The 21,028-nt window shown below is 41.4% G+C and overlaps 1 protein-coding gene across 1 annotated transcript in view; it reads left to right on the forward strand.

Moving 5' to 3' along the window:
- Nucleotides 1-246: 246 nt before the first annotated feature.
- The window catches only part of rxrgb (retinoid X receptor, gamma b), a 33,688-nt gene continuing 12,906 nt past the window's right edge, over nt 247-21,028 (forward strand). The window contains 2 exon segments of the mRNA XM_022203806.2: nt 247-442; nt 15,675-15,910. Of these exon segments, the coding sequence (XP_022059498.2) occupies nt 412-442; nt 15,675-15,910 (267 nt within the window). The 5' untranslated portion in view covers nt 247-411.

A 21,028-nucleotide genomic window follows, 5' to 3' on the forward strand; every position in this document is an offset into this window, starting at 1 on the left:
ATGTCTGTAGTGGTGCTCTCATCCCAACCATACAGTCTATGATCCCAACACAAGACCAAAAGACTGTGTTGTTTGCATTTCCTTGATAAACTCACTGACTTGCTTTTAATGGACATTTGTCAGATTAACTACGGGGGAGAAATGGCAGCCTTTTTCTATTTTTTCTCTCTCTTTGCCATTGCTGTGGAAACATTGCAACACGGTGCCAGTGCAGGAGATGTTTCGTCATGATCGTGCCGGAGCTTGATATCGACCACTGCTGTCATTGGGAGAAGCCCTGTTTTGCCGCCCCCTCCCTCGCTGGGCCCCCGTGTAGAGCCGCCTCGCTCAGTTCAGTCGGGGTGGGAGAGGAATGCGCTGGGATGCGGAGCAGCACCGACTGTAGGAAATCGACGCAACAACTCGCCCAGTATGGACAGCAATGATCCATATTTACACCTCAGTAAGTAGCTCCAGCTATCCGTCCGCGGCCCGGTGTGTCTGCTGTGTTCGTCTGTGCGCTGCTGCGTGTTGTTCGGACTGTTTTCATGGCGTCTTCTCTCCGAAAGTGTCCGCGGACTTTAAACCACCGACTCCCGCCTGCGAGCGAATCCTGCTGGTTGTGCCACTCTCGGAAACAAAATTATACAACGCAAGTGTGTTGGTTGTAACAAACGCTGTGGTCATTGCCACAAAAAAAGTCAGGTGATCGTGGTTGTGCCGGTCAGGCAAGGTCAGAGGTTGGCACTTTAATTGCTCTTATGTAATTTATGGTGCTTGTCGCGCGTCTCTAGCTAAACTGTTTGAGACAGAAACGCAATTTATTGGTCTGGGATGGTGGTTAGATCCACAGAGAAGTGCATGTAACTGCACGGAGGAATGGCGCATTTGTACTGATAAACAAACTTACAGCTTCTTTGAGGTAGAAATGAGTGCCAGACGCGCCCTGGTCAGTCTGTCCAGCTGGATGACAGCATGATGTGATTTTTTTTTCTGCTCAGTAAAGCTGAACTCTGCTCTCACTCTTTGACTTTGCCCTTGAACAAGCTGATGTCTCTCTTCTATTATCCCCCTTTTGTGAGCCACAAATCCACAGAGAGGAGGAAATGGGATGACCTGGAGTCTGCAGCACACTACTTACACAAGTGCAAACTGAAGCTTTTAAATGATGTTGAAATGAGTTTTTTTTTTGAGTCACACACTATATGCATCACTTATCATGTGATGTTTTTGTTCTCTCTGAGTGATACATTGATTGTCAAACAGCTGCAGTAAAAGAAAAACAGTCATGTGCCTCCAAACCAGATCTGTGTGTGTGGGAAAATTAAGGATAATAATGGGGTATTACAAGGAGACAGATGAAGCCGGTCTTTGAAGGCAGAGCTGAGCAGCCTCTTTATGTTATCGCAGATATCTCAGCACCGTTTGGAAGGGGCTGAAAATTGTTTCCATAATGAATGCGGCTCCCCGGGGAATGACAGAGACATCTGGATGGGAGAGTATGTAGAGGGAAACCCACAGTGTACAGAAGTAACAGCTCAGTCCCTCAGGGCTGCACAGGCTTTCTTGTCTCTGATCAGGCTGTAGCGGCATCCAAGATTTATGCAGATATGACAGTCAAACGAGTGCATCTTTCAGTAGACATGTCCAACTTTGCACGCGAGTTATGCTTTTCCATGTCAGAAGTGCCATTTAAAACTGCGCCTTTAAGAGAATTTGATTCATTTTGGTTTCAGTGGACCGTTTTGTCATCCCATTATGATGCCACAGTAATGCTGTTGCAGCTTTCCCCACTACCCCACAAAAGTTCTGGGATAGCACTGGATATTTGTGCATATTTTTGCAAAAGTACTCCACAGCGTAGAAAATATGAACAAGTTGCACGGCTCCAAATGTGGTGGCATCGCTTGGTTCTTGGTCTTTTATTGCGTTTACTTGATGAACATTGACAGTAAAGCCACCGAGCTACCTCAACCACTGACTGCGAGATCTTTCCAAGTCTTGTTTTGTCTTTGTGTTGGCTCACAGCTGGTGATTTACGGTGTATTTTAGCATCAACAGCCCACACAAAAGCACGTATGAAAATAGGGCCACAAACAGCAGTCATATCTAAATGGTCACCCTTTGTAATCTGTCATAAGCGTGAAGCTAAGGCGAGTCAAAAAAAAAAAAACCCCAGTCTGGTGATTATGTGCGGATTGCTTCGTGATCCACCTCCTCCTCCTCCTCAGCTTTTCCCAGACATGTTATGTTTCAGCAGGTTCGATGCAGGCCTGCCCGGGGCTTAGAAGTAGAATCAGCATTTTTCTCTCTCGGCACTTCAGCATTTTTTTTTTAAATTTTCCGTCAGTGGAAGTGATTCCAGACAAGCTGACGAGCACCCTTTTACCACTTTTGACAGTGAGAACTTATTCCTTATTTAGCTTGCAGATCAGGGGAAGTCATGACAGAAAGAAGAAGAAGAAGGGGATTTGGAGAGTGAAGGGAGAAAATAATCAAAAGGAGGGAGGGAATAGAGGGAAAGAGGTCACTCTAGTTGATATGAACTCTCATCACTTGTCAGGGGTCAATGATTCACCTCCCAGCACACATACAGGAGCAGAGAGCGCCGCACACCCACGTCCATACTTCACAAATATGCAAGCCTTCTAAATGCATATTTCGTCGGACGGCAAAATGTGACTGTGGTAGCATGTGACCTGAAGAATGTGGGCTGAGCTATTTGAGTGTGAAGTCATTAAAACCGGCTCTCTTAAGCTATGGATCCTTCCCCCAGCCCACCTCTGCAGAATTAAAACAAACCACACAGGTAGAGAGGAGAGGGTGTGGCTCTCTGCAGGTATTTGCTCGAGCATTCTATAGCTTGTGACCTCAAATGCATTAGCACACAATACATACAATGGGTTTATTCCGAGGCGCTTTTGATTGAGTGTGTGTGCTTGGTGCAAAATAGTCCCGCTCGTCTTGTGCGAGTGGGCGCTTGATTGTGAGAGCAGGATGAGGGAAAAGAAGGGGCGTAAGGAGGCCATTCCCTGGGCTAATTGCCAGTAATTAGTCATTAGTGAAAAAGGTCAAAGCCTTGATTTAATTCCAGCTTTAATCAAGCAGAGAACCTTGAAAGGCCCATGTGCTGCAGCAGTGTTTGCTTAGAGAGACGAATTAAGCTATTTCTTCGCTAATTATAAAGTGACAACATAGACGTACAACACGTTTCATTCTGCATGCACTGAACATGCACATATCCCTCTGAGATTCAACATCTGTCTGTTTTTCAAGTGTTTAACTTATTTGTCAGTTTTAAAGCATAGCAGCTCGGTACATGGCTCTATTTTCCATGAAATGTTGCACACGCAGATCTACGGCTGTTGAAGCATTTGCACCATTATTTCTAGAGGGCAGAATGTCATAGCGTCCTAAAATACTCAGACAATATTGGAAAAATTACCCGATTACTTCATGATAGAAATTATGTTGTAATTGGTTCAAGATTCAGAAATTTTCTTTGCCAAATACACAGCGTTGTATCATTTGTGGTGTGAATAATAATAATGCTTTAAAATGAGGATTAGAAGAAGAAAAGTCTAAATTTATGTAATATGCGTCTTAAAATGCTGAAGTTTATAGTGCGGTGTGCAATTTTACCATCTGTAAACATGCCAAATGTACATTATGAGACCAAACAACACTGGTTGGATATCATTGTAAATGAAATATTTACTGTTGGTCAGACAAAGCAAGCACATACAAAACATCATCTTAGGAGCTTAACATTTGTAATTGGCATTTACTATCTTCTTGAATGATTTACAGCTGAACTATAAGATAGTACGCGGATAAGCAAATGTTAACAATCATTTGTTGCAGCCCTACATGCGGAGATTAAACAAGTGCATGAGTAGAAAGTTTAAACCTCACTGAGCTCATTAACACCATTAATAGGAGTGTGATTGACGAAGTGAGATTTATGACTCAGAAAGTGGCCAGATAAAGAATTGTTGATGCCACACTTTGTCCCAGAGGAGCACAAATAGCAGCAGCAGGTAGCAGCAAAGTACATTAGATATTATTAAACCCCTCCATTGAGAGACCTGAAGAACATGCTGTAAATCTCGCTTGGCTATTTTTATGTGTACGTTCTATCTGACGCTGTGTACATAAGTGTGTAGTGCACGCACTCACATCATTATTTAGAAAAAAAGAACACTGCTATCCTCCTTGTTTCTCCTTTTCAGCTGCTTTTTCCCCCTCCAAATGTCCATACAGCTAAATTTGTTACATGCTTATGCCCTTCATGCTGTCTAGAATCGCTGTTGGCACCGAGACGAGGACATAAGGAGAGACTTTCCTCCTGAGATGAAAGTATGCTGATTAGATTATTAGAAGTTCAGATTAAACATTTAAGAGTGTACCCTAAATTTAGGGCTGCCAATTATCCTCCTCCCCTATCTTCACAATCCATGTTACATCTATGATTGCTAATTATGGCTCTCAGGGTTAATTCGGTGTGTTTTATGTGGGCCACGACACACTATTATATCACAGCATGATTTTAAGCAGGACTGCATTATTTTAATTTCCCCCTGTGGGATTTGTTGAATTAGAAAGGGGAGGCGAGCGTTTCTTCTTCTTCCCCTCTTCTTGTGCCGACTCGCTTGCCAAGCTACTGTCACTGAGGGGATATGGTTACTTGTGGCTCTCCTTTGAGCAGCGCTGTATAGACAGTTGATCCAGTCACATGCAGGTGCTCTACACAAGAAAGCTCTGTTGAGTCATGTAAGTAAAATAGATGCAGGCATGCCAAGGAAGGCTTCTCAGGTTTTTCAATGCCATATTTCTATGCAAATGTCTGTTTCGAAGGATAGAACAAGCTGAACATTCAATAGGATGGAAGGATGTATGAAAAGGAACAGCTGCAGACTAAAATAAGTGTCAATTTCACATTTATTGGATCAGGCTATTTTCTGGTGATAATATGACATACTTCACGGGCCAAGACTTCATGCTGCATCAGTGATTATCAAGACTGAACTCCTACTTTTGGCAGTGCAGTTTGTTTTAGTAAAACTGCAGTATCACTCTCTCTAAAAGCCAGTTGTGATAGATGCAGTCTTGCAACAAGCGTTATTGAATCCGATCTCTGCGTGGGTCTTGTAGTTTATTTAGCTTCCCTCAGGGTTTGTCATGTATTGTTCCTCATCGCCTTTAAGGTATATTTTTGGCCTGTGTTTGCATCTGGGTTTTCGCTTTGCGCCGTGTTATCTTGGCCATCCTAGAGCATTGAAAAAGACAATTCCTGACTTCCTGGAATGCTATAACACTTGTTAAACACACAAACACGCAAACACAAGCGCACAGGCAACTCAACAATACCATTAAGAATGCGTGGTTATTTCTTAGCGTGAAGGCGGATTACAGATGTTCTGAGGGAGATAAAAGAGAGAATTCTTCTGCCTCTGGAATCAACCTGTCACCTACTTTCTCAACACTCTACTGGTTTAAGAATCTGGGGCAAATAATCTGAAATACACAAGTGATATTGACGCGATAGAAAACCCTGGGCACTACATCATCGTCTTCACACTGTTTTCCAACGCTCTCCAGTGTTGATCCTTTCAAGAGGGAGTAATCGGAGACTTCTGGTTGTACTGTACTCTTCAGTGCGACCCCGTCCACCGTGACTTTGCTCACTTCCCCCCAACCCTCCTGTGGTAGACGCCCTGGTCTTGCCACTACAACAGGTGTCTCTGCGTAGATAGTTTTACTGACTCTCCGAGAGAGAGAGACACGAGCTGAGTGGGCGGTGGAAGAGCTGATTTGTGCAGGAGTCGGGCAGCAAACAGCTCCTGTGGGATTGATCTCTGGGGAAGGATAATCTGGGTAATCCTATAACCGGCGCCAGTTGGACTCCGCCTCTTTTGCTCTTCGCCGACGCCCGCCCTCCCAACCAAGCCCCGCCCCTCCCTCTCCACGCTGATCCTTCAGTTCCTGTCCTGTCCTGAAAAGTGGTTGATTGAACATCCGCTGAGCCGACGCTCGAGTCTGACACCTGGTCCTGAGTGACTGGCGTGCAGCCAGCGCCGCTTTAAAAAGAATGTGGCACCCTGCAGCATCACCTGCAACTGGCGGCAGCCCCGGGAAGGAAATAGGTTATGGTCACTGTGAGTACCTGGGTTTGTCTCTGTGTCTGTGTGTGTATGTGTTTGTTGTTGGAAATGGACTGCAATCCTGTTGCTCTGTGTTTTTTTCCACAAGTGAAGATTGAGTGCTAAAAGCTAGTGCTGCACAGATGCATTACAGTAATGCCTCTAATCCCTGTGCACTCTTTGATCAAGTTATTTCAAATTTATTTCCCCAGTCTGTTGACCTTTTTTAGAGTCTGCATTGTTCCCTCTGAATTATATATAATCTTCGCTGGGATTCATATCTTTTGTGGATTTTGAATCGCGTGTCTCAGCGCAGATTTGGTGACACTGGTCGCCTCTAACAGCTCAGTTCCTGCTTTTAAAATCATTGGATCATTTTAAGCAGTTGTGACAGGATCAAGGCTTTGCTGCTGCACGTTAGAATCGAGAGCTTGTGACTCACTTGAGGCCTCAGATGTGGTCAGCGGGGATGCCAGTCAACCTAAAAGGATGCTTCCAGCTGTCATTGCCTTGTCCTTCACTATCTGTTTAACTCGCAACACTTGTCCCTTCCTATTAGCCGCTCTGCATCCCGCCTTCCCTCTCTGTTTGTGTCTGCTGTCTGTCACCCAGCATCCTTCTATCAACACTCTCACAGATGAGTCATTTCATTCTTTTCCTCGTTGCTGAACACGTGTAGAAGGTATTGACGTGAGTTACCTTGAAGACGTGCTGTACTTCGCCTATTAAGTGGCTTCACTGTTTGTGCATGTGGATATCTGTGCAAAGCGTCCATTGTGGAGCACTCTCATGGTCTAGTGTCATTCAGAGAAGTGTCTCCAGTTTTTCCTATGTGGGAGAAGAGTGCGTTCAGCGGCGGTCCACATGTTGTGCTGTATGTTCATGATGGCAGGGTCAGCTTTTTCTATTCTGGTCCCTCCGCTAAGAGCGCAGCAGGACATTCGACACAGCTGTGATTAAATCCATATTATTCTAAGCCTTCCGTAATGGTGATGAAATGCAAAATGTACTTCAGTGCTTAGTGTGTATTTAATATTATGAGTAATTCATAGAAAAAATTAAAAAAAGACAGTGGGACTAGGGTTTAACAGATCCTGGAACATACAGTGTTTTGCATGATTCCAACCACTAATGTAAATGTGATTAAATTCTCAAAGCAAACAATTTATCTTTTATGCTGATTATTAGAGACAAATATTAATTTATGGAGGAATTCTGCCAAATGGTTTAGCATCATAAAGTGATGGGAGTTAAATGTGTGATGCATATGTTTTGTGATCTAGGAAGCTGATTCTGACATTGTGCTTTTTTAGACGATATAGAATCGTCGAAAATTAGAATATGTTGTGGAAGGCGATAAAATAAGCATGTGTAGCACTTACAATAGCTCAATGGGACAGTTTATCCAATACTTTTGACCTAATACCTGCAAAACCGTTGACAATCAGCTTCGGGTGTACTCTGTGTTTAGTGCTAATGTTAGCAGCTACTGAGCTCAGACAGTGAACACAGTAAAAATTGCTTCTAAATCTTAAACGTTTAGCTTCACAGAGCTCTTATCATGTCTGCAGGCCGAACACTTCGTCTTGTCATTGTCACTTAATCTGTTTTGTAGAATTCGCTCTCTTCCTATTTCTCATTATTTTTTGCCAGTGAAGAACATGCTGCATTACTGCAAGACTAACCTCGAGCTAACTTTGTTTAATAAGCTGATTGTGAAGTGTGGTTGGCTTTCTAGGATCTGGCCACAGGTCTGGAGGTCAGGTTGCCATGGTCACACTCACTGGGTCACAGAATGAGATGAGCTGGATCGTGTTTGTGTGTGTGTGTGTGTGTGTGTGTGTGTGTGTTTGCATATGTGCATGTATGTGAGTGTGTGTGTTGACTGCAGATACCCCTCCATGACCCCCTGTAACAGCGAAAGATGACTACTAGGAACTACTTTGAGTTATCGTCATCCTCTTCGATTTGCATCGGGCCTTTCGGTGCAGCTGTTTGTTTTCCAGGACTGCTTGGTCAGCCTGTTCTTTGTTAGCTCTCGCTGTTGAAGTTCCAAACTTTTTTATCGCTTGCAAAACAGTCTTTATCTCGTCCCCTGTCTCAGCCCCGGGCTCCTCATCGATCCTCTCTTACGTCTGCACAAAAAGTATCTCACCGACAGGTCTGTGTCTGTGGATGTGAGGACACCGGAGTTGTGGCCTACATACAGCGAAACAGTGATATTATATATGCTTTATGGACACATCTAGCTGTTTTTTTTTGCTTGTTTGAATCTATGCTATTGCGAAACTCAGAGGAAAGAGGAGGCAGAGTTAATTCCTTCTCTTTTTCGGAGAACTAGAGGTTTCTACAGGGCAAAAATGTGGGTCACAGAAGTTCACGTGCTCAAGTTATTGCAGCATTTTTTGGAAAAACAAACGTTTTTTTTAAAGACATTTTTTATGTTTTCACCAAGAGAGGGATGATGTTCAGCCATAAAATCTGTAGGTCATATGATAGCATGAGCTACATTCTCCAAAGCTGTCCAGGTGTCCTTGAATCAGCTTCGGACAGTTTGCCGTTTACGTAACAGCCGAGCATATCTTGATTTGTTTCTCTCACCACTGCCCATTTCTATCTCCTAAATCAAAGCTGTGCAGAAAATAAACAGGGGCTTTTCTCAATTGACGATCTAATGTTCTCAGCCAGGCGCACAGATTAGGAGTTTGTGGTGTCAGGATCATGTGAGCACTCGGGGAGGGAAGCGGGACAGCCAGCGTCCTATCCATCCCTCCCTCCCTCCATCCCTCCATCCATCCATCCATCCATCCATCCGTCCATCTCGCCCTCCATCGCTGCCTTCCTTCCTCTCTGGCTCTGTTCCCCTCGCCTCCCCTCCTCCCCCCGGCCTCCCACCTTCTTGACAGCTGGCCTGCTGAGCTGCAGATACTTACCCGGGGATAAGAGGATTTACTGATACAATTGATCAGACATCAACCTCATTTAGCAAAGAAATGAATGTTTAAAAGGGTGGTGATTTTGTGCTGGTGTGCGCAGAAGATATGTGCATTTTTTTTGCCCCTCTCTCTCTTCTCTTTCAGTGCCAGTGTGAGTATGTGTGCACACGAAGGGTGGAAGTGGGGAGTGGATTTGAGGGTTCTCGGCCAGCGTAAGTGAGCGGGCCTGGCAGCGAGGAGATTTCTTAATTACATGTCTGCTCTATCTGATGAGCTCCGCAGGCTGATTACTTTAGGATGCATTCTGGTTCTCTGGCATGTGTTCATAGCACTGTCAGCGTCACACGTGGACAAGAGAGCATGCACTGAGTCTGCATAAACACAAAACAGACACATGCAAACACACATAAACACAAGTATCAGCCGGATCGATGCACATGCTGGAGATTCTTGCTTGCAGCGGCTAATCTGATGGCTTGTGTCGTTGTTCAGGAGTGGATCTGCTGCTCCCACCCCAGTCACTTATCCCTCACTGCACACCCTCCTCATTCTTCAGCTGCACACTCCCAGTGCCGGTCTGCTCTTCAGACAGCAGATATTATTAGTTAGTGGGCCATGGTCTTATTGAATTACCACACGGTGGAACGCTCCATCCAGTTACAACGCAGTAATTAACAGTAAGGGATTTAGAGGGTTTGCGGTCTGTGATGTTTCCTTCAACCTGTTGATCATCAGTGGTACATTTATGGATTTGGCTATTCTCTGCATGCTTGGAAACAAGATCATTTGATATTGTTTGCACTGGAGGCCGCAGTCAGACTCCAGCTGCCTGTTATTTCCAATATTGATTGGTCTGCTCAAATGGTTAGTCTTGCAGAAGTCAGGAAATGGTAAAAATGTTGCAAAACAGGAATAATCAGAAAGTTTTTCAGTTTGGCATTTTAAAACATGGAAATGATTACATAATGTGTGTATTTTTTATTTTTTTGTACATAATTTATGTGATTCAATGTTAAGGCCTGAAAAATAGCCTGACCATGTGTGAATACCACAGCTTTATATTCAAAAAAGCTACAACACTGAGCAAACCAGTCACTCTTTCACATGACAAGCATATCAGAGAAGAAAAACTGCATTTTTTTTTTAACATTTATTGTTCCAAGTTGCTGCGATTTATCAGGATAAGTGTTGATTTTAGGAGCCATCTGTAATTGTAATCTGTGGGTCACTTTGAGTTTTCCATCTCCTTCACGCAGTAACTTCTGGGATCAGTGTAGCTAGACTGCCGCAGACAGAAAACTCTTTTGAACTTGCTTTAGGAGTTTGGCAACAGGCGACCTTTGATTTGCGACGCCAGCGGTCAAAGGTGCCCTTCACCGCTCTGTCTGGTTGTTTGCTCTCAAACAGATGCTGGAATTGCTGGAGCAGTCCGTGAGTTTAAACAAAGACCGACAGGAAGCTGATTCTTTGTGAATTCTGCTATCATGATTCGTTTATTAGCCTATCTGTGGAGAACCTCCCGGTGTTTGCTCACATGCGGTTTTCCGCTGTGAAACCTGTGACGGCACTCTGCATTCCTTCTGTGTATGGAGGTGATTTACACAGAGTGGCGATGGAACAGCCGGTTGAGGCGGGTTGTTCAAGGATAGACCCCTTTGAGCCGCTCTGGGCCCATTTATGCTTCCTCCGTTGAACACGCTGGCCTTCTTCCACGCACACAAACACACACACACTCCCTTCACAAAGCATGCTCACCTCGCCAACCATTCCCTTTTAGGCATCCCACCAGCTGACTGTCCATGTGCTTTTGTTCTCCCCGGTGTATTACAGTCACGAAGACACTCGGCTCCGAACGAACTGCACTGGGTATCGTCTCAAACACGCAGGTTATGTTTTACAGTTCCTGTCTCGAGACAAACAGGAAATTTGCACCGTCAGGGTTCAAGCAGGACTACAGCAAAAACACAATATCATCATTTAATAGTTTCAAAATTGCACACATTTCTTGAAAAAAGTTCAAGCTAAAGGGGAAGTTGAGGCTTGTTTTGTGCAACCAGCAGCCTAAAGATGTTTAATTTGTGGCAATAAAATGATAATAATGTGACATTTTTAGCATTAAACCTATCAGTTAATTCATTTTTTGTTACTTTCTGGCTTCTTGACTGTCTCTAAATCTGTTACCTGTTTTTTTTTGGAGGATTTGTATCAATACAGCTGCACTGTCATTTCTCACGTTTGAGAAGTTATAGGACTAGTTTTGCATGAGTAAAACTTGAAAAGCTTTTCTACTTCGTTAAAAATGCAGAAATTCTGCAGGCTTGTCTACATCACCAATCCACCCTTTTCTCTATTTTCATATCCCTCCGTATGTCTGCCTTCTTCTTGTCACCTTTTACAATCCAGAAACATGTTTATCTTCATGTCTACTAGAACACGTTGCCAAACTGTTGGCTGGAGCGACGATAGCCCCCGTTACTATATCCCCTCCTCGGCACCAGAATAGAATGGATCTTTACGAACCCCAAAGGGGAATTTGTCATGCACATACAGAGAGGGGTCAGTGCACAAAATCAGACACGGTACATGCTGTACAGTGGCCATCTATTACATAAGCTTGTTGATTGGGATGAAAACGCGCTCCAAAAAAACACTCCCACCATTGTTGGAGTTAAATCTAGGTAGCACATTTTGTTCCATTTACAGCCGCTGAGTGTAAAATATGAGGAGCTGAATGATTTTAAAGTGTGTTTTAATGCACTCTGCGTAGCTCTTGTGTTCAGTCGATGCTGTGGCAGAGACAGAAACAAGGAGGCCCCGATACATTTTTTTGCCTGTGAGGAATCACTTATGGAGGGCTGGAGAAAGTGGGCGAGTGAAAATGGGGGTGGAGGCTATAGTCTCAATGCTAAACAGGATGTTGCACAACATCTGTTCCTTGGCATACAGAGAGGGAGTGAATGACCAGCTGTGTTTTAGAGTGTCCTCATGCAAAAAAGTGCTACATGCAGGGAGGCGATATGACATTCTCCTCTGTTTCCCAATACGACAGCGTCTGTCTTTTTTTGCTTAAAGTGTTCATCTCTTTTTAAATGTGGAGCAGAAACTAATGTAGGCCCAGTTGCTGCCAGAGGTTAAGCGTTTCAAAACTATTGCAAGACATGTAGCAAGTTGTTCTGTGCACTTTTTCAAAACTCAAGTCGCTTTAGCAAACTTGACAGGCACAAGCTGTTTGTTAACAAGCAATCAGACTCTAAAAGAAGCACGTCTTTGTGAGCAGTTCCTGGGACAACTGCTGCCTCCGGGCAAGAGAGACCCAACAAATTTTCCATGGAGTTCATTTCAGTGTCAGCATTTTCCTCAGATCACATAAGAAAACAGCAGTTTTTGTGTTTGTTCGTATGTTTCCTTTAAAGTGGGAAAGTGAAGCATCTCCAGAAAAAAAAGCAACAGTAGCAAAGCAAATGAGACACAAAATTCAAAATGAGAACTATTTTAATTAAAGGTGCACTTTATTTAGAAACCAAACTGGGCTAAACATGACAGTATGGTCTAATTTCCAGGAATGTTCCACTCATGCCCAAATTTTACACTTATTATATGAGTTTTGGAAAAACAGAAGCAGGAAGAACATAAGTGTGTCATTTTCTTGATCCAGAACTTTTATTTCTTGAAAATTCCGTGTATAGTTTTAAAGGGTGTTTGCTAATTAGTGTAGAATTCAAATAACAGTGTTGACTGATGACGAACACCCAGATTATTACACAAAATAAGCCTGTAGTAGAGAGTTTTCAGATTGAAAAAACAAAATAAGTTTAGTTGTCAGGCAAAGAAAATCTTGGTTGAAGTTGTACACCCTCTGTCAAAAGTTGTGAGACACTTTCTCATTCAAATAAATTAGAACCCGTCTCAAAACTTTTGACAGGGGGTGTACTTGTTGAAGCCTTCAGACTAGTTTTCTGCGGGTTATCTATAGTTTTCCACTGTGCACTCTACCTGCCAGCCTTATTAGCTTCAATTAATTATAGATAAGCATACAAGGCTCATGTTTGCAGTATATTAAGCCAATTATTTTACACTGAAATGATAGCAGACTCTCCCTTATTCACATGATTCCTGAAAACAGATTGGATTGTTACTGTTTTAGATGATCTTACATGTTGGATGCTGGGATATTCTAAGTAAACTTCTGCTTGCAAAGTTTTCAGTTTACTCTTTGGCTATTCATTTCAGTAATTTGCAGCTACACAACAACTTCTTTGATGTGGTGTCAGTTTTATTTTATTTTGGAGCCGACTTCGAGTAAAATGTTTAAAAAGAAATCAGATGTAGCAGTCGCCACAAGGCCCAGCGACTTCAAACGCACCAAAAAAAATGGATTAATCCTGGAAAATTGTTGATGTAGCATTAATTTGTCTTTTGAAAACAACCAACAAATGAGAATTTGGCCATTTAAGAGCCCTAAGGTTTAGTCACATGGTTTATTTCATAATTTATTCAATTGCAGATTATTTTCTCCAATAACTGAACAACTTTTTGATCTGAAAAATGTCAAAAAGCATTCTGAAATACCAGAAGTTCTTTGAAATGTCTTGTTTTGCTTGACCGAATCCAAATATGTTCAGTTTACTATCGCATAAGAAAACAAAAAACAGAAAATCTTGACATTTAAATAGTTTTAAACCAATTAATTAGATGCAGCTGTAACATTTAATCAGGTCAATTCATTGGGTAATTGTTACAGCTCTGTGATGCGGATAGAAAATCTTACTCTTGTGCAAAGGTAGAGTAACTCTCATTCACGTTTAGGATCTGAAGCAGGCATAATGTAATTCATGAGGATAAATGATCAATAAAGCAATTTTGGCTAATTTCTGTTGGACTTTTAGTGGCAAAAGGACCTTACAGACAAAATGTGCTTTCAAGGAAGGAAGAATTTCCGTTTTCTCTGCCGGACAAGACAAACTGAACCAACATTCTCTCTAAAAACAGTGAACTCTGGGAACGCAGAGAGGCTTTGTAGTTAAAAAAGACAATTAAGACTGCCTTTATTTGACAGATTTAATAAAAAACTAAAACACGGCCGCTGTTCATTGTGTGTCCCCATCACGCCTCCACCCACCTTCGCGCACACACAGGACACAGGAATGTGACATTTAACGAAGAACAGTGGCGTTGGGCCCGGTATCACACTGTGTATGAGAGTGTAAAGGTGGGCGGACAGCGGCGGCACACAAACACAAGCTTCTGCGGATTAAAGCAAATGTTTGCATGACGGTATGTCACTCCTAATCAGTAACATTTTGCTCAAGAAAACACAGTTTTCATCTTTTCGTTGAGTCACCAGCAGCAGCCCAGAGACGTTACGGTTTCTTCCATCTGTGACATTTGCAGATATTAACTCTGTGTGTACAGTACATGTCGGTCCAGGCTGTACTGTATGGCGGTATTTGCTAAAATTTGTCTTGCTCACAGTTACGACACATGCATGAAATTGCACACCACGCCCTGTTAGACAGTTGACTGACAGCTTTTCTAAGTAGGTCATGTATGTAAATGCCAGGCTGTCAGTTTACATCAGTGGATGCAAAGCAAAGTCAGCACCCAGCGACCAAAATCAGATGGACTTCAGTCGGTGTAGCCGCATTTACACGACTCTGATCGCATAAAGACACATTACACTACTGGTCAGCAGTAAATTCTTAGGCATGCATTAATCCTGGTTTGATCCTTTTAACTGTGTGTGTAGGAAATTACATCAAAAATGCAATTGTTTTTTGTAAGCATCACTTGTAAAGTGTGATTTTGTGGCACGTTTATTCAGTCTTATAGCTTCCATGGTCAATATCATTATATTAGCAACAGACCACATGACTACATGTTGAGGAAAAGGCATCACTTATCTGTACAAATCCACTAAGAACACTCTCAGAATTATGCTGTTCTGCTTAATTCAGCTCTTCAACATTCTTTATCTCATTGTTTTGGTTCTAGGGACTCTGACTTTACCATTCAGGTGCACTCTCAGCCTCTCACCAAGTAAAATTTACTTGTTTTCGGGTAAAATTCTCAGATACAACCACACTAAAATGATCTGCTCAGTGCCCAATTACAGACAAATCAAGTTAGTGGAGCCTTTAGTTGTTAAATATTCAGATATTATCTTCGGGAGATGGTGGCGACCAAAACAGCGCTAAAATAACTGTATCATTTGGCCAGAAACAGAGCATGCTAACGTTGTTTCTGTTTGTTTTCTTTAGTATGGGTAAAGAACCAAAGATAAGATAAAACTTTATTCGTCCCGAAATAAGTTTTTGACTTGTTTTCATTATTTTGTTTCATATAAGACACAAAGTTTCCAATTTAGGAGGTAAATCATGAAGCCAACTAAGAAGATTTAGTGTTAAGTGTGTTTGGACACAGTATTAGAAGTACCTTTAAATATAATGCAGTACAACACAATGCCTCCAAAGATCTCACAGATTATCTCTCTCACATAGTTGTAATTATATTTACAAGCTCCACAAAGACAGATTAAGTGTTATCACAGATGCCTTTGACTGTGTAGGTGTAAATCTGTGCGGCTCATTTCTTTTCAACACGTTTCCTTCTCGTCCAGACTCTACAGGGCCGATGAGTACAGCTCACATCCATCCTCCGTCGATGGGCGGCATGGTGGGCCACCCGTCAGTCATCAGCACCTCCAGGCCGCTGCCGTCCTCCATGTCCACGCTGGGCTCGCCGATGAACGGCCTGGCGTCGCCCTACCCCGTCATCACGTCGTCTATGGGCTCCCCGTCGGTGTCGCTGCAATCGACTCCGAACATGAACTTCGGACCGCTCAGCAGTCCACAGGTGAGAAAAGGAGCGGGTGTTCGATTGTCACGAGATAACAAAGGATTGTCTAAAATCTGTCCTCCCACTGTTGCTTAAATTTGATGTTTTATGGCTGGAGACTACACCTTTGGACCGAACATTAATAAGGTTTATGATTAGTTGTAATAAAATGCTCTAATGCAGCCTGCAGTATCCGGAATAACACGTGTTTTAATTACCGCTACTACTTTGTGCGACTGCTGCTTTTGGCAAAGGTCCACACATGTTAAGCTATCATGTTCTTTGGGCCGTCATGTGCCTTTGGTTCTTGGAATGTCCCAACGAGCAGACAGGAGGTTGAAGGTTGCCCATATCCAATGTGTTTGACCGGCATACCTTGGCTTTACTCTCGCTCTCCTACCCTTCTACTGACCTTTAAATTTCTCGCCCTAAAGGTCATGCCTGAGCTCTGAATTACTACTGTCATGCAAGGGGGACGACTTCAGATGCAGTCAGACTATGAGCCCTGTAATGGATTTTCAGTAATCCATTGCAGGGCTAAAGAGGGAGAGCAACTCCATTTTTTTCTGTTTTCCTTCTTCTCTTTTCCTGACATTTTCTTCTATTTTTTTCTACGCATCAACACCGACTTTTACATTACAGCTATTATACCGGAGCTATTTGTGACCCCAACACATCTCTTTTCTTAGCGAGTCCGCATTTTATCAGATTTAACAAGCAATAAACAGCACAAAGGTCTGAAAGGGACATCTAATGCAGCTGCTTTCTGTAAGCGGTTCGCTGCATTGCATGAACTACAAACCCCACAAAGCCGAGCCGCACATACAGAAAACACGCATGCTCCCATACATGCTATAGAGACTGGATCGAGGCCAGTGCTGCGGGGGCAGATCGGACAGTGATACACATTGCTTCAATCATGGTATAGATCCGGGCCTACAGGGACGTTCTGAGTTAATATGATTGTGTGGCGTAACTGTCTTTTCACCGCTCGCCAACAGCAAAGTGGTCGAGCCGCCAGCAGGTCATCGTGTCAAGCAGCATCTCGTATGTTTTTCACGGGTGAAGTGGAGTTCACAGGCAGCAGCAGCAGCATTGAAATTCAGTCCTATAGCCGTACGTCCAGCCTGATCAGTATTTTCTGATTAAATATTCGAAATTAAACATATATTTACTCATTAAGATTGGAGCTGATAGTAAAAAAAATCAAGTATTTCGGTTTTTCAACTCATAATAGGAGTATTTTAGAGAATTGTTGTCCTTGTAAACCAGTCTGTAACAGCTGCAAGAGAAAACCTATCAAAAGTCTAATTAAATATGTAGTTATTTTACATGGTTTTATATTATATTCGGTATATTATGCATCACTGGCTTTGAGTTTAACATGGAGGAAGTGGGTTTTAATAAGGGATTAGTGTGTCTGTGTGCATTTTCCTGCCCAGTGAATTAATCAACGGTTTTCTAAACTAAATTATTAATCATCAGTCAAAAAAAAACATGGCTGTATTTGCATTTCTCACCTCTCTCATATCGCTAATTATGCCCTTTTAAAAATATTCTCACTATTAAATAGTTGCCGAATAAAAAACATTTTTTAGTTGGATGTCCAACGTAATCACTATTTTCTGATCATATACTGGAAGTTGCACATATGATAGTGAAGATTCTGTTATTTTGCCCTTTTCAGCTCATAATAGGACTATTTTACAGAGGCCTGGAGTTGTAAAAGAAATGTGGAACAGCAGCAAGAGAAAATCTAATTAAAAGTGTAGTTATTTTACATGGTTTTATATTATATTAGGTATATTGTGCATCACTGGCTTTGAGTTTAACAAGGCAGTAGGTTTTAATTTGTTTTGTTTGTGCATTTTCATGAAGATTTAATTAGTCCAAGATTTTCCAAATCATTAATCATCAGCTGAAAATCCCATTAAATGACCGATTCTTTCAGCTGTATTTGCGTTTACATCACTGTGCCTTTTTAAAAAAATTATTTTCAATGTTAAATAGTTGCCAAATGAAAGCTATTTTTATCATCATTTTTTAATCATTATTTTCATCATTATTACACGTGTATTCATCATTAAACATTGTGACTTACAGTGAGGAATAGAGTTCTTTTGTATTTTCAACTCATATTACGAGTCTTTTACAGATGCCTTGAGTTGTAAAAGAAATCTGGAACAGCAGCAAGATAAAACATTCAAAAGTCAAATTAAAAATGTAGTTATTGTACATGGTTTTATATTGTATTAGGTATATTATGCATCACTGGCTTTGAGCTTAACATGGAGGCAGTGGGCTTCAAGTAGTTTTGTGTATTTTCATGAAGATTTAATTAGTCCAAGATTTTCTAAATCATTAATCATCAGCCAAAAAACCTGTTAAATGACTGATTGTTTTTCCAGCTGTTTTTGCTTTTAGTTGTAAAAACAAATGTGGAACAGCAGCAAGAGAAAACAAATGAAACATTTTGTTATTTTACATGGTTTTATATTATATTAGGCTAGGGCTGAGCGATAAATGAATTAATTTAATTAATTTGCCTTTTTAAAACCTGACGATTTGAAAATTTCCCAATTTGTAAAATCGAGGTGAGCTTAAATATATAACAATACAGATTCTTCTTCTGCCTTGTGCACTGGCCTTTGCTTCCGCCTCTCATCTCCTTCCGCCAAAACACCCCCACCCCCGTCATGGCGGACAGAACAGCAGACGGAGAGTTGGTCGTGAGAAAAGGGCCTCATGTCATCGATTATATGGAAGTGGTTCGGCTTTGACAAGACTGACACAGAGCAAACTACAGTCATGTGCAAGGTTTGCAAAAGTACTGTGAAAACGAAGAGTAGCAGCACAACTAACGTCTTTCAGCACCTCCAGCAGAGGCATCCTACAGAATGGGAAGAGTGTTAGCAGCTACGGGAGTGCAGCACGGCTAGCACTAGCTATAGCAAACAGACCGCAAAGAAACAACAAAAATCAATTAAAATCGTAATCGTCCAAGATGACTAAAAAAAATAATAGAGATTTTATTTTTTGGCCATATCGCCCAGCCCTATATTAGGCATATTATACATCATTGACTTTGAGTTTAACATAGATTCAGTGGGCTTCAGTGTCTCATTTTTGTATATTTTCCTGAGGAATTAATTAGTCAATCATTTACTCAACTAAATTATTAAAACAAAACTGACGTCGGGAAGGAATGTGAGGAAATCTGCACGACATTTACGCTTAAATCTTCACTTTATTTTAAAGAAATGTGCTTAAATGGAGTCATTTGTCAAGGTTAGGAGACAAACAAGGTGGATCCGATATTAAAAAATAAGAGAGATTAGTTCAACAAACTTGTTAAGTAACTGACTCTTTTAGCTGTATTTCATTTACATTACTGTGTTGTTGTTTTTTTTTTTAAATCTTAACGTTAAATTAGGTAGTTCCTGAATTAAAACCATTTTGTAATTGTACGTCCACCGTAATCATTACTTTCTGATCATAGTCCAGACATTACATTTATAACTGAAGGTTGAAAAATCAAATACTTTGTTTATTTAACTTATAATATGGCTATTTTACAGAGGCCTTTAGTTGTGAACAGACCGTATCAAGTGAAAATACTTCAAAAATCTACTTTATTAATTTGTTTTTCTCCGGTTAATATATTTATTATGTATATTTTTCACCCTTCAGATTGATTCATGCCTATTTTAACACATCACTGGCTTTGAGTTTTGCATGGAGGCTGCACGTTATTTTTATTTTGTGTTAATATTTCCTAAAGAATTAATTAGACAATAATTTTCTAAACTGAATCATTATTCATCGGATCAACAAACCCATTAAATGACTACTTTACAGAGGCCTTTGGTTGTTATCAAATCTGGAACTGCAGCAAGAGAAAACAGCAAAAAAATAAAATGGTTGTATATTAAATTCTATTTTTTCTTTACCCTTCCTATTGATTAGTCGCTGTTTTCATGCGTCAGTGGCTTTCAGTTTCGCATTGGGACTTTCAGTTATTTGCATTTAGTGCAATTATTTACCAAAGAATGAATTAATTCATGATTTTTGAATGTAAATACTTCAAAATTAGCCCTAAAACCCCATTAAATGACTGATTCTGTCAGCTATATTTGTATTTAAGTTCCTGATGTTGCCTTTTTTAAATTAGTTTTCTTAATATTAAATTGCCTCAAAGTGAAAACGATGTTTGATTCTTTACCTTGTAAAAGTTTGTTGAGTGCAGAGTTTTACTAAACGACAAAGATGCATGTCTGACCCATTAAAGGTCCAAGTAAATCTTGCATGTATGATGTCATATGTTCTTCATAGCATGTGTTGAATAAAGAATGTATGATGCATCAATAATCCATACACAGTGCTTGTAGCTCTTTTACGACAGCAGTGGGTTATTTGTCCGAAGCAGCGTTTTGTCTGAACAACTGTTTGCATCGAAAGACTCGTTTTTCTTTCAGTCTCCGTGAAAGTAATTATTTGTGAAGTCGTTATTGTACGCTGAGGAGGAATCCCTGCTCGCATGAATGCTCATTTAAGTATCAGTGACTGCAGGGCATCCGGCATGGTGGCAGCAGAGGAAAGTAAAAGACGTCACAGAGTAAAACCCTTCCTCAGCTGTGAGGTCACAGCCACAGAGTCCCGAGTTCAGTCTGCCATTAGAGGAGTGCACACTGTAAATAAGTGATAGGGAGAGCCTGAGGTGACTGTGGGAAGGATGTCCTATATGTCACGCTGCATCAAATATATAGGACACCAGGGCATATGTAGCTCAGTGTTTCTAGTGGGGGGGTGCAGATGTTTGTACATACACAACTAGACAAACAAACAAAACAAAAAAAATGCAACTCAAATTTGCGTCTCGTGAGGCGGAGAAGCTCAAAGGGCGAAATGGTGATAAGATAAAGAGGCATATGTCAAAGGAAATCCGACTTGTTGCATGATCTTGGACGCATTTCAGGCCTTTGCTCAGAGGCTTTCCTTCATTAGTGAGTGGGAATCTCTGTTTTTCTCACTGGGGCTCCTTGAGGTCAAATATGAGACCCCATACTGTAGGATTAATTTAAAGTGTGCATTTTATGTGAAATCACCTGGGATGCCATCAGAAGTATCTAAAAATGC

This window comes from Acanthochromis polyacanthus, chromosome 4 (assembly GCF_021347895.1).
Source record: "Acanthochromis polyacanthus isolate Apoly-LR-REF ecotype Palm Island chromosome 4, KAUST_Apoly_ChrSc, whole genome shotgun sequence".
NCBI lineage: Eukaryota > Metazoa > Chordata > Actinopteri > Pomacentridae > Acanthochromis > Acanthochromis polyacanthus.